We start from the raw sequence: 12,787 nt of genomic DNA, 5'->3' as shown, positions 1-12,787 counted from the left end.
CTAACATCCCCAAGGCAATCTCAAAGAGTGCACACCTGAATCCAAATGCTAACTGCTCCGGAACCTGCCCAGGTTCCACTATGTTCCTGTTATGAGACTCATGAATAAATACTGCTGATAAAATCTTAACAGTTTTTAAAAAAATGCAATGGCAAATGGATTTCTATGTTTATTGTACTCTTACTACTTGCCAGGTCCCATGCTGGGAAGTTTATGTAAATTAAATTAACATGATATGATCATTTACCATTGTTTACAAAACTGACTGAATGGAGATTTGAAGAAACCAGAGTGAAAAGTCCAGAGTAAGCCCCAGCCCAGCCACTTAACTATCTTACATGGGGCAACTCCTAGGCTTAACATAATGTAATAACCTGCTAAGTGATTGTTATCTCTTAGCATAACGGAGATAATAACACCTGTTCTACCTACTGCAGAGCTGTGTAAGGATCAAATAAAATGATACAATGATGTTTCTGACACATGATAGGGATGTAATAAATGTTTAATAAAGAAATGATACATATAAAGGTACTTTGTACACTTTTAAAGTGACATTCACATGTAAAGATGTGGCTAATTTCCTTTTTAAAAATATATTCCAAAGAAAAACACTTTTTAAAAAGTTTAGACATCAGTTATTCATCTACAAAAGATTCTGAGTTACCACCTATAAGAACACCTCCTGGTAAACCTGCCTTCCAGGAAATTTTTATGTTCTTAAATCGCCTTTGTCCTTAGGAAGCATTTCACAAATAACCTGAAACATATTTCTGCGTTTGGTACATACATCATCACAGTCAAGTGAAACAGTCTTTAAGAAATCTGAAATATTGTTTTGAAGTTAATTATGCAGATTTATTTTGCTATTCTAATACCCAAAAAGTCACTGAAAGAGTATTGAATCTAAATATATCTACACAAAACTAAAAACGATTGTCAAAAATGATTAATTATCCACTCTAGATCATGGAAAGCAAGATATTGCCTTTTTTAAAAAGAGGTTTTAACCCTTGTACCTGATTCAGGTGTTCGGAGTGATAGAGATGTTTTGGGACCCTTTCCCCAGTAGGTATAAGGAGTGACAGAAAGATTAAATAAGGCATAGGGCTCCAGCCCTTCCACAGTAAATACAGGTTTAGACTGTTGTTCACTAGCCAGGAACTAAAATATAAGCACAAAACATTATTTTCTTAGGGAGAGAATCATAACATTTTTTTTCAAATTACAATCTTTAAACTTTAGTCCACATGAAAGTTACCCTTGCAATTTTGGAAATGCTAATGTTGCTAAGTTCCATGTTGTTCCACAACACTAGTGTATGTAACACACGAATGGTTAACACTAACCATAAAGCAATCAGAGACTAGCTGTAAAACAGAATTCTCAGGAATAATCTTTACAACCAAATGCTACAGGAACAGTGAGGGAGATGGATTTGGTTAAGTAAAGATTAAGTGTAAATCAGTACAGGCAGGCCTGATGCAGACGGCACAGTCCTCTTGAAAACTAGAAGTTACTAGAACCAATGCCATACCTTAGAATGAGCACTAAATTCCACACTGTAGAAAATGATGCCCCAATCCACTGCTGGGGGAGCATTCCAGAGGATGTGAAATCTCGAAGCATTTCCTTCGATCATAAACGAAGACTCTGGAATGGCATCTGGGATAACCTTAGGGGTAAAGGAGAAGTTCCCTATGGGAGGAAAGAAAGAATAGAGAGAGAAAAAAATGGGGATTATCAATTATCACGGACACGTGGAATATTAATAGAAACCACTGATAATTAGAACCAAAATAAAATTTTTCTTTCCTTTAATATATCCTGAAAATCATCTTTTTCTGACTGTTTCAGGCTGTAAATTTGGGTTAAGAGTTAAAAGGATTGCAAGCACAGAAACTACTAAAGCCTTTTTTCCCTCTTAAAACATAATTTTAAAGGAAAAAAAAAAACCCAATCTTAAAATTTATTTAACAGAAAGTATGGAGAAGAGAGGGTAAGCAGGAATACAATATCCTACCTGGCAGAGGCTTGAGGGATGTCTGAACAATTGTGAACTGATTAAATTTGGCTGGTTCCAAAAGGGAGACGCTGGTCCTCTGACCGATTTCCTGAGCTGTGATAATGCGGAAGCCGTTGATCCAGAAGAGCCGACCACTGTAGAACATCAGTGCATTCTGAGAAATGTCGGAGGTGCTCCAGGCTGCGAATTCTGTGATGGTGGTGTCCCCGGCACTGCTGAAACAGGACGCCAATTAGCGTGTGTCTGGAGTGGGGTAAGGGGTGGTGCGTTCAAGTAGAGAATTCAAGAGGTGAGAATGTGTGTTTGTTTCGTGTGTGTGTTTGAAAACAAAGAGAACAAACTTTGAAACAATAATTCTCTTTATTCTTAAGTCTCTGTAAAGTTGACTTTTTGCATTTTTTTCAGGAAGTATTCCTCAGGTAGATTTTCCAGGGCTTTTCTTACGAACGTGATATTGCAATAGCAAGTGTTACACAGATCTTAATAAATCCTCGTGACTTTTCGTAATAACCTCACATCGAAGGCACAACCCACTGATTGGTTGCTCCTCACTGCCTTCCTCTTCTTCTTGGTTAGTTGTACTATTTACTCACCAATCTTTATTCTAAGCTGTTTAATCCTTCACTTTATACTATTCCCAACAGTCGGTTGCTTCATTGATACTTACTAATTTCCACAGTTTAGTCCAAATGCTGTTTCAGACCAGGGAATTCAAGTAAACAGAATGTCATTTAAAATTGCTTTTAAAGTTTTTTCTCAACGACGAGGAATGTTATCATGATTTTTACTTTAAAACTCTGCTTGGTTGTTTCTAAAATTACTTGGATTTTCTAGTACTCAATAATAACTATCTCAATGATTCTCAGCCTTTTGGAGTAGTCATTTCACTTTAAAAAAATGATCTCTCTATATCTTTTAAAGTGTTGACATTCCCCTTTTTAGAAAAATATGGCACTTAAAATCAAAATAAATAAAAGGTTTGTTTTGAGAGTTTCATTAATACCTCCTTGAGAAAATCGAAATTACCTCAGAGGACCTGGGAGTTGTAAGCCTTATAAAGAAAAACAGCATTCACTTGTACTATTCCCATAGTCCTTTTTCTTGTAAGAGATTCTTTATTCATACCTACTCAGATGTGAAGATAGCCCCTGGCTTACCTTTTGGATTTTCACCTTTTCTAATTTTACACTTTCTTATTTCCACTTCTCAGGAGACCTTTCCAGTATATCTCTTGGTGAGATATATAAAACCAAATTCTATATGGAAAGAAGCTCACCAAGCAGGATGCACTTGACCTGAGAAGGCCGGCCCTTCTGGACCATGCCCAGGGATGCTGCAGCCTAGATCCCACAGATATGTTCCTGTTAGCCTTGTTCACAGGCGGTTTGTTCAGCATTCCCAAAACAGTCTCCAGGACAGAGACTTCCCTGCAGACTAAGACTGGAAATCCCTTAATTGTCATTGGCTGGAACTGCCCCTCATTCCCAGCTGAAGACTTCTCTTCTGTAAGTATCTCCTGGGCCAATCCAAAAATTCTTGACATCCGGTGTTCATCACAATTTCAGCACAACTTCCTCACTTGCAGCAAGTCAGTACCTCAAACCCTTCAGTCCCCAGCAACCGGTAGAGCTGGATTTAAATCACAGCTCAACAACAACAAAAAATCACTAAAAGGTAAATCCTTCCATGAAGCATGTGATACGTATAGAGGTCAGCTGAGGTTACTCTACTAGAGGTTTACTCATTTATTAAGTGAACATTGGTGCCTAGTTCTGTGGTGGCCACTAGGAGTACAGTGGTAAATAAGACAAACACAATCCCTGCCCTCCTAGAATATACAGCCTAGTAAAATAGGCAGGTAGGAAGCAAATAACCACATTATTGAACAACACTGTCAATGGAAAGGTAGAGTGGGCTCCTTAACAAGGAGACCTAATAGGATCTGGTCAGAGAAAGCTTCTCTCAGAGAAAACCATGTTTAAGCTGAGCCTTGCAGTCTGAACACAAAGTAACCAACAGAACCAGGTTTGGAGACCGTTTTATTCAGAGAGAACAGCAGAGTGTGGGTACCTTTAGAGCAATATACTCGGTTCTGACGTGACTAAATATGCCTGAACTTTTACGACAAATGCACCCTTTTCAACCTCCAAGACAGATTTGGTGTTATACTGATAATAGATTCATTATTTAATAAACCAGAGGGAATGGCTGTACATACCAGAGGGAAGAACAGTTTGAAAAGCCACTTACAGTTCTTGTCAAGTTCAGAGTATGCTGAAAGACAGCAAACAGCTAATCTCATCTCTATTGTTGTTTAGTCACTGTGTCTGACTCTTTGCAACTCCATTGACTGCAGCCTACCAGGCTTATCTGTCCACGGGATTTCTCCGGGCAAGAATACTGGAGTGGGTTGCCATTTCCTTCTCCAGGCAATCTTTCTGGCCCAGAGATCGATCTTGCATCTCCTGCACTGGTAGGTGGATTCTTTACCACTGAGGCACTAGGGAAGCCCAGTCTCATCTCTACTGTATGCTAGAACTACACTGTCCAATAAGGTAGGCTACAGGTGACTGTTGAGCCCTTAGCTACTAAAATTAAGAAACTGAATCTTTATGTTATTTACTCTTAGTTCATTTAGGTTAGAATTTTAAGCTAATATTTTATTTATACATTATAAATCATATATATGATTTACTAGAAAACTTTTCAAGTATTTTGGAAAAACTTGGGTACATAAATCAACTTTTCAACTGTAAATTTTATAAAATCTAACTGCAGATCAAATATTTCCTATGAAAATTTAGTGTGCAAATTGAGATGTGCTAAGTCTGTAAAATACACCCAGGCTATTAATTAGAATTAATATGACAAAAGAGTGCAAATAGCTCATTAATAATTTACCTATGTTTTTACTTTTTTAAATGAAGCAACGAGGAAATTTACAATTATGTATGTAGCTCACATTATTTGCATTGGGCAGTGATGATTTAGACTAGAGGTAAGGAGCTTGAAATGCCGTAGAAGGAATTTTGGTTATATATTAGGGAAAATTTTCTGCTTGTAAAATGGTTCTGGAGTTCCTATCTTTATCTACCACTCTTTTCTCTGGTATGATAAAAAGGCAAGACTTACTTGGAGGGCAAAATGCCTGTCATTTCTATAACCCTGTCAAGATCTGCTGCACTCCATTGGGCATGCATACAAGGAAAATTAACCTTGAAATAAAGAAATGCATTTTTAAAGGAGAAACTCCCTTCTCTTATCTGCTGAATCCAACAGTATTGATTTTCTGGACACTTGAGAGCAGGACTCTCAAACAACTCCAGTTAGACTGTCCTCTGAGATAGGCAGACAAGTACATAGAATCATGATCCCTCAGCACACCGTCACTTTGAGCACTGTCTATGCACACAGACAGACTCTTTTGACAATCAGATTGCCAGTACTTCACACTTCTAGAAAAAGGAACAGCCAGTTTTCTATGGTTCACAATTGGGAAACTAGCTAGAGCTATATGTTATAGCTGATATAAAATAAATGATTAATCACATTGCTGTGTATATGCTGGTATGAATTATAGGTATGCATTATAGGTCTACATATATATATAATATATATGTATATATATAGGCTTCCCTGGTGGCTCAGACGGCAAAAATCTGCTTGCAATGCAGGAGACTTGGGTTCAATTCCTGGGTTGGGAACATCCCCTGGAGAAGGGAATGGCTACCCACTCCAGTATTCTTGCCTGGAATATTCCAGGACAGAGGATCCTGGCGGGCTATAGTCCATGGGGTCACAAAGAATTGTACACAACTGAGTGACTGAGGATGCATGCACATACACCTTTATATATACATACATATATACTCCATTATATGTTTATATATGTATGCATATTCCTTTTTCATGTTCTCTATGACTAAGAATTTTTCCATAAACCAAACAAAAGTATTTTTTAATCTAAAAGTAATCTTGAAATTGTATTCATAGAACAGGAATTTTTGGCCTTTGTGAGATTAGACTCTTTTGAAAATTTGATGAAATGATGGATGCTCAGCTTCCAAGCACTCACACACATCCTGAAGCCAGCCATGAACTCCCTAGGGGATCCAAGAACCCAGCATTAGAAATCTCTGCCCTACAGCAGGACGTTTTGCTTTACTTTAACTGTTTCCTATCTCTCCAATTTAGTGTGTGACAGTCAGCAAATTTATATACATCTCTATGTGTATAATGTTTCACTGTCCTCATCTATGAAATAATATGACCTCTAAATTCTCCCTCTGACTGCTGTTCTGTAATGACTTTTTGTCCTTATCTTAATTTGAGATATGTAACTGTTTCCTTGAAGTTAAAAACTATTGGCTGTTTAAATTAAAAATAATAATAAACATGGATTTTATAGTATAGGTAAAAGTAAAATATATGACAATGAGAGGACAAAGAGTGGAGGGTGGTAATTGGAAACATATCATCATAAAGTTTTAAAATCATTTATGAAATAAGAACACTTTGAATATGACGATGGTAACTTGAAGATGTTTACTGTTAAAAGTGCTTAGTTTACTCTCTCTCTAAAGAAAATTATAAATACACATAATTTAAATGTCATGAGAGGAGATAAAATGGGATACTAAAATAGTATTTTATTCACTGTCAAAAATGCATAGAAGTAGAATAGAGGAATAAATGGCTGATGAGACAAATGGAAGTCAAACACCAAAATGGTAGACTTACATCCAAACATATTAATAAATAATTATATTAGATGTAAATGAACCAAACACCCCAATTAAAAGGCAGAAACTGTCAGACTGCATAAAAAAGCAAAAACTTATATGCTGTTAACAAGGAACACACTTTAAAGATAAAGACAAAAATTGAAAGTAAAGAGAGAAAGAGCTGTGCCCTACAAACTAAGCATAAGAATGCTGCTATAATATCCTAATATCAAAATAGTCTTTAAGATTAAGAGTATTACCATAGTTGAATGAGAATATTTTATAGTGATAAAAGGAAATATAATCAAGTATATAGATAAGAATACTAACACAAAGCATTCAGATACATCAACTAAAGAGGACTATAGGCCTACCTATAATCATAGTTGGAGACTGTGCTAAGAAGCATAGAAACCTATCCACTCATTTCCTAGGCTCTTGAGGGGCATTCTCCTCGGTGCCTCTACTGGACTCTCTTCATACCCCATTGCCATATTCACCATGGTGGTGGTTTAGTCAGCTAAGACATGTCCAACTCTTGCAACCCCATAGACTGTAGCCTGCCAGGTTCCTCTGTCCATAGGCTTCTCCAGGCAAGAATACTGGAGTGGGGTGCCATTTCCTTCTCCAGGAGATCTTCCTGACCCAGGAATTGAACCCAGGTCTCCATCATTGCAGGTAGATTATTTACCAACTGAGCTAAGAGGAAAGCCATAGAATATTCACCATATTCTACAGTAATTAGTTGTTTACAAACATCTTTCCTTGCAAACACAATGCCTGAAAACACAGTGGATAATTAGTAAATGTTTATTGAAAGAATAAATGAATTCTTAAGCACTGTCACTTATAACTAAGGGGCAAGTTACTTTCTTTTTCTCAACCAATTGCCTTCAGTATTACTCACCTGTGACCCCGAAGAACAGCTGTATACAGGTGAATACACTGACTGTCTTGAACCAACCAATATAGGAACCCATCACTAAGGTCTAAAGTTAGAGCAATTACCTAAATAGAAAATAAGGAAAGAAAACAAATCAAATACATGTTTAATCTTTGTGATTATGTCACACTTAAGCTACAGATTTCTCTTTAGCATCCTCTTTGGAATAATAAACTTACTGATTTTTACCTTTCACTGAATATAAATATCATGTGAGTATGCTTAATACTATGTAGTTTGGATATAAGCACTGGTTTCCTAAAAATCCTCAAATGGCAGAAATTATCTATTATTCACTTCTATATACTTATCTCTAGTGGTTCTCAAAGTTTGATTTTTGAACTACCAGCATCAGCATCAACTGGTAACTTGTTACAAAGTTTCAACCACACTCCAGGTCCTTCTGAATGAGAAACTTTGAACCACTGTGTTCACTGTGTTCACTGTGTTCACTGTGTTCACTGTGTGAACCTTGTCTAAAGCTAGCACAACTTTGGACTCTTCAGTCACATAAGTCAATGAATCTGATCGTTGTTTAAATCAGTTATTCTCAAACATTGCTGCAGATTAGAATGACCTGTGATTCTTAAAATATTTCAATTTCCAGTCTGGCATCCTGTTAAATTTTGATCTCTGTAGACGGTACCATCTCCAGTATGTCTTCAAATTCCCCAGATAATTCCAATGTGTCACCAAGTTTGAGAACCAACCATTCAAGCCATTTTAAATTATATTAATATCTGTTATTACAACCGAAAACATTCTGATAATTTTCTAAAATACAATACAGACATGGTTTTCATGTGATATAATTGGATAGAGTTGTATACATATGGAACTTTAGTCCCATTTCCAGCTGACATCTTACAACCACTTTTTATTACTCTTTCTTTGTCTTCTTGTTACAATTTGTGTCTTAATTTTAAGTCCAGTTGCTTAGGTGAGACCTGTGGAAAAGACTGAGTCTTCCTATGAAATAGAGTGCAAGAGACAGAATTTACAACCCAAGAGATCTTTTTTGCTTTCTTTGGCTTTATAGATATTGAGATTACTAGGAGTCTGATCTCAGAGTAGTGGAGTCTTTCTAGAGCAGACCTGGAGGCTAAGAGGTATCAGATAAAATAAAGTTGATGACTATGTCTTTAGCAAGATATAACAGCATATAAACAAAAGCATCAACCAGTGAAAAATACAAAAAGAATACAATGAAGTATCCAAGAACTAAAAGTACTTGGTTACCTAAGACTTTCTATAAAGAAATAATCTCAAGTTTCATGGCTGCCAGAACCTTCAGTCATCATATGAATCACAGTCTTCTGTCTTTAAGAAAACTCAACCTACTCTTTTTCCAAAAGGTAGAAAACTATTCTAGCAATTTCCAGCCTTTGGGAAATTGAATTATGTCCTTGCTTCAGGCTAAAAGAGATTTATTGATAATTTTTCCAGTTAAAGTGAAACCAGGTTAACATTACTTTTTATCTATAATGAGATGCCCTAGAGTTTTCTAAATTACAGATTAACTCTACTCTATCTCTTAAAAAAGAAGATTCTACAACTCCCTTTGCTGAAATATGACAAACTATGCCAGCTATAAGTCAAATTCAGGGGATGGGTCATTACCCCATTCCTTTATATCAGCCATTGGAGCCCATGGTTAAACAGTGTCAGAGGGCGTTCCATAAACCTTTGGTAACCATCATTATGTCTAATAAAGCCCATCCCTTGGAAATAATCCCTTTGATCTAAATTAACACCTTGAAGTTTAATCCTGTGGTAAAATGTACTATATACTATGAGTCCAACATCTTTTCACTTTAAAGGAATATCTCATTTCATTTTCCTTTTCATCATACAAATGAGTCTTTTCTATAAATGACTATTTTATCATACCTACTGATTGCGAAGTATCTTATGACTCCATGATAAATTTGTGAGTAACATGTGAAGGAATGACAGTGAGAGGGAAAGCTTTACTCAGTGCAAAACATTACCTTTAAAACACTCACTAGCATTAACAGAGATGAATGAATAAAACATCAAACAGTGGAACCAGAACACATATTGGCACAAGCAGCAGCACCATTAGCCAGCCTGTGAGAGAATTTGGAGTGGATTTTAAATAAAAATGTATTTCCTCAAACATGCTGAGACATCTAAAAATTCACTTATTTATACAAAAGTCCCAAAGGGCCCCTCCAGGGCTGTCTTGAGTAGATGTATCCCGAAGGACGAGATCAGGACAGTGGGGTGATTACAGATGAAGTCAAGGGGATGAATAGGAAATTACTCTAAGATACTATTATCTTTAATATGCTTTTACAAAAAAGAGTTTTTCCCCTAACATTTTTTTATTGAAACATAAAAAATATACTTTGTATTCAGACTCAAGTGGCCCCAAAATACAATTAAGGGATCTTCTCATTATTTGACAGAAATGAATAATCTCTGGATATGGTGTGTAACTTCTATTTCTTTTAAATACCTGTGTTATAATCTGTATATGAAAGTCTTAGGAATTATAACCAGCACATCTTTCGGAATTGCGGATTGAATAAGTCAACAATTTATTTGTTTATAAATGATCTGGTATACCTGTATTATGTATGTTTTATCTCTATTGACAACAAAAAGGGATAAAAAATTTTAAGAAATATTAAATAGATAGAAATAGTATGAATGATTTATTTCTTCCTCACACTTTTCAGTGATTTCTAAAATTTCTACAGTAGAGATATTCTTAAGAGCATCAGAAAAAATAAATTTTCAAAATATAGATGGATAGTTAGAGGGAAGCTAAACAGGATCATGAAAAACAGATGTTGCTTCTAGAAGTTCAGGAAGTAAAAAAAAAATTTGTCTTAGAATCATTTCTCTTAATATATTAGTGCATTTTTTAGATTGAGTTATAAAATATAACTTAACTATTGAGTGGTTGTTCTCACTACTTCCCATGAATTATCTCATTTAATCATCACAACAACCCTAAGAGAAAGGACAGTTGTTAATATTCCCATTTTCCAGTTAATGAAACAGTTACAGAAAAGTCAAATAACTTTCCTAGGAACTGCATTATTAAAGCAGTCAGTAGCAGAAATTGACTAAAAATAATAAAACACCTAATAATCACCCACGAAGTTCTAAAATATCCAATAGAAATCCTAAAGACTAAAAATGCTCTTAATGTGTGAGATTTCAGATTGATTATATTTCTTGCAGCCACAGATGGAGCACTCTATACAGTCAGCAAAAACAAGACCGGGAGCTGATTGTGGCTCAGATCATAAACTCCTTATTGTCAAATTCAGACTTAAATTGAAGGAAGTAGGGAAAATAACTAGACCACTCAGGTATGAACTAAATAAAATCCCTTATGACTATACAGTGGAAGTGAGAAATAGATTTAAGGGACTAGATCTTATAGAATGCCTGAAGAATGATGGACGAACGTTCATGACATGCAAAAAAGCAAAATGGCTGTCTGAGAAGGCCTTACAAATAGCTGTGAAAAGAAGAGAAGTGAAAAGCAAAGGAGAATAATAAAGATATACCCACTTGAATGCAGAGTTCCAAAGAACAGCAAGGAGAGATTAAAAAAAGCCTTCCTCAGTGATCAATGCAAAGAAATAGAGGAAAACAATAGAATGGGAAAGACTAGAGATCTCTTCAAGAAAATTAGAAATACCATGGGAATATTTCATGCAAAGATAGGCTCAATAAAGGACAGAAATGGTATGGACCTAACAGAAGCAGAAGATATTAAGAAGAGGTGGAAAGAATACACAGAAGAACTGTACAAAAAAGATCTTCACGACCCAGAAAATCACGATGGTGTGATCACTCATCTAGAGCCAGACATCCTGGAATGTGAAGTCAAGAAGGCCTTAGGAAGCATCACTATGAACAAAGCTAGTGGAGGTGATGGAATTCCAGTTGAGCTATTTCAAATCCTAAAAGATGATGTGGTGAAAGTGCTGCATTCAATATGCCAGCAAGTTTGAAAAACTCAGCAGTGGCCACAGGACTGGAAAAGGTCCGTTTTCATTCCAATCCCTAAGAAAGGCAATCCCAAAGAATGCTCAAACTACCGCACAATTGCACTCATCTCACACACTAATAAAGTTATGCTCAAAATTCTCCAAGCCAGGCTTCAGCAATATGTGAACCGAGAACTTCTAGATGTTCAAGCTGGTTTTAGAAAAGGCAGAGGAGCCACACATCAAATTGCCAACATCCATTGGATCATCAAAAAAGCAAGAGTTCCAGAAAAATATCTATTTCTGCTTTATTGACTATGCCAAAGCCTTTGACTATGTGGATCACAATAAACTGTGGAAGATTCTGAAAGAGATGGGAATGCCACCTGACCAGCCTCTTGAGAAACCTGTATGAAGGTTGGGAAGCAGCAGTTAGAACTGGACATGGAACAACAGATTGGTTCCAAATAGGAAAAGGAGTACATCAAGGCTGTATATTGTCACCCTGCTTATTTAACTTATATGCAGAGTACATCATGAGAAATGCTGGGCTGGATGAAGCACAAGCTGGAATCAAGATTGCCAGGAGAAATATCAGTAACCTCAAATATGCAGATGACACCACCCTCATGGCAGAAAGTAAAGAAGAACTAAAGAGCCTCTCGATGAAAGTGAAAGAGGAGAGTGTAAAAGTTGGCTTAAAGCTCAACATTCAGAAAACTAATATCATGGCATCCGGTCCCATCACTTCATGACAAACAGATGGGGAAACAGTGGCTGACTTTATTTTTTGGAGCTCCAAAATCACTGCAGATAGTGACTGCAGCCATGAAATTAAAAGACACTTACTCCTTGGAAGGAAGGTTATGACCAACCTAGACAGCATATTAAAAAGTAGAGACATTACTTTGCCAACAAAGGTCCGTCTAGTCAAGGCTATGGTTTTTCCAGTGGTCATGTATGGATGTAAGAGTTGGACTGTGAAGAAAGCTGAGGGCTGAAAAATTGATGCTTTTGAACTGTGGTGTTGGAGAAGACTCTTGAGAGCCCCTTGGACTGCAAGGAGATCCAAACAGTCCATCCTAAGGGAAATTGGTCCTGGATGTTCATTGGAAGGACT

General features: G+C 36.4%; 1 protein-coding gene across 2 annotated transcripts in view; it reads right to left on the bottom strand.

Moving 5' to 3' along the window:
* Positions 1 to 12,787, bottom strand: part of ROS1 (ROS proto-oncogene 1, receptor tyrosine kinase) — a 111,796-nt gene that overhangs the window by 56,206 nt on the left and 42,803 nt on the right. The window contains exons 18-21 of one of the 2 annotated variants that reach the window (XM_065911453.1): positions 7,658 to 7,758; positions 2,024 to 2,241; positions 1,538 to 1,698; positions 1,020 to 1,164 (exon numbers count right to left, since the gene is read on the bottom strand). In XM_065911453.1, the coding sequence (XP_065767525.1) occupies positions 1,020 to 1,164; positions 1,538 to 1,698; positions 2,024 to 2,241; positions 7,658 to 7,758 (625 nt within the window). The remainder of the gene's footprint in view (positions 1 to 1,019; positions 1,165 to 1,537; positions 1,699 to 2,023; positions 2,242 to 7,657; positions 7,759 to 12,787) is intronic. The other variant, XM_065911454.1, reaches the window with a different exon arrangement.

The sequence above is a fragment of the Muntiacus reevesi genome, chromosome 19 (assembly GCF_963930625.1).
Source record: "Muntiacus reevesi chromosome 19, mMunRee1.1, whole genome shotgun sequence".
Lineage (NCBI taxonomy): Eukaryota > Metazoa > Chordata > Mammalia > Artiodactyla > Cervidae > Muntiacus > Muntiacus reevesi.
Note: the sequence above shows the minus strand (reverse complement) of the source record. Positions and strands in the feature narration are given on the sequence as shown.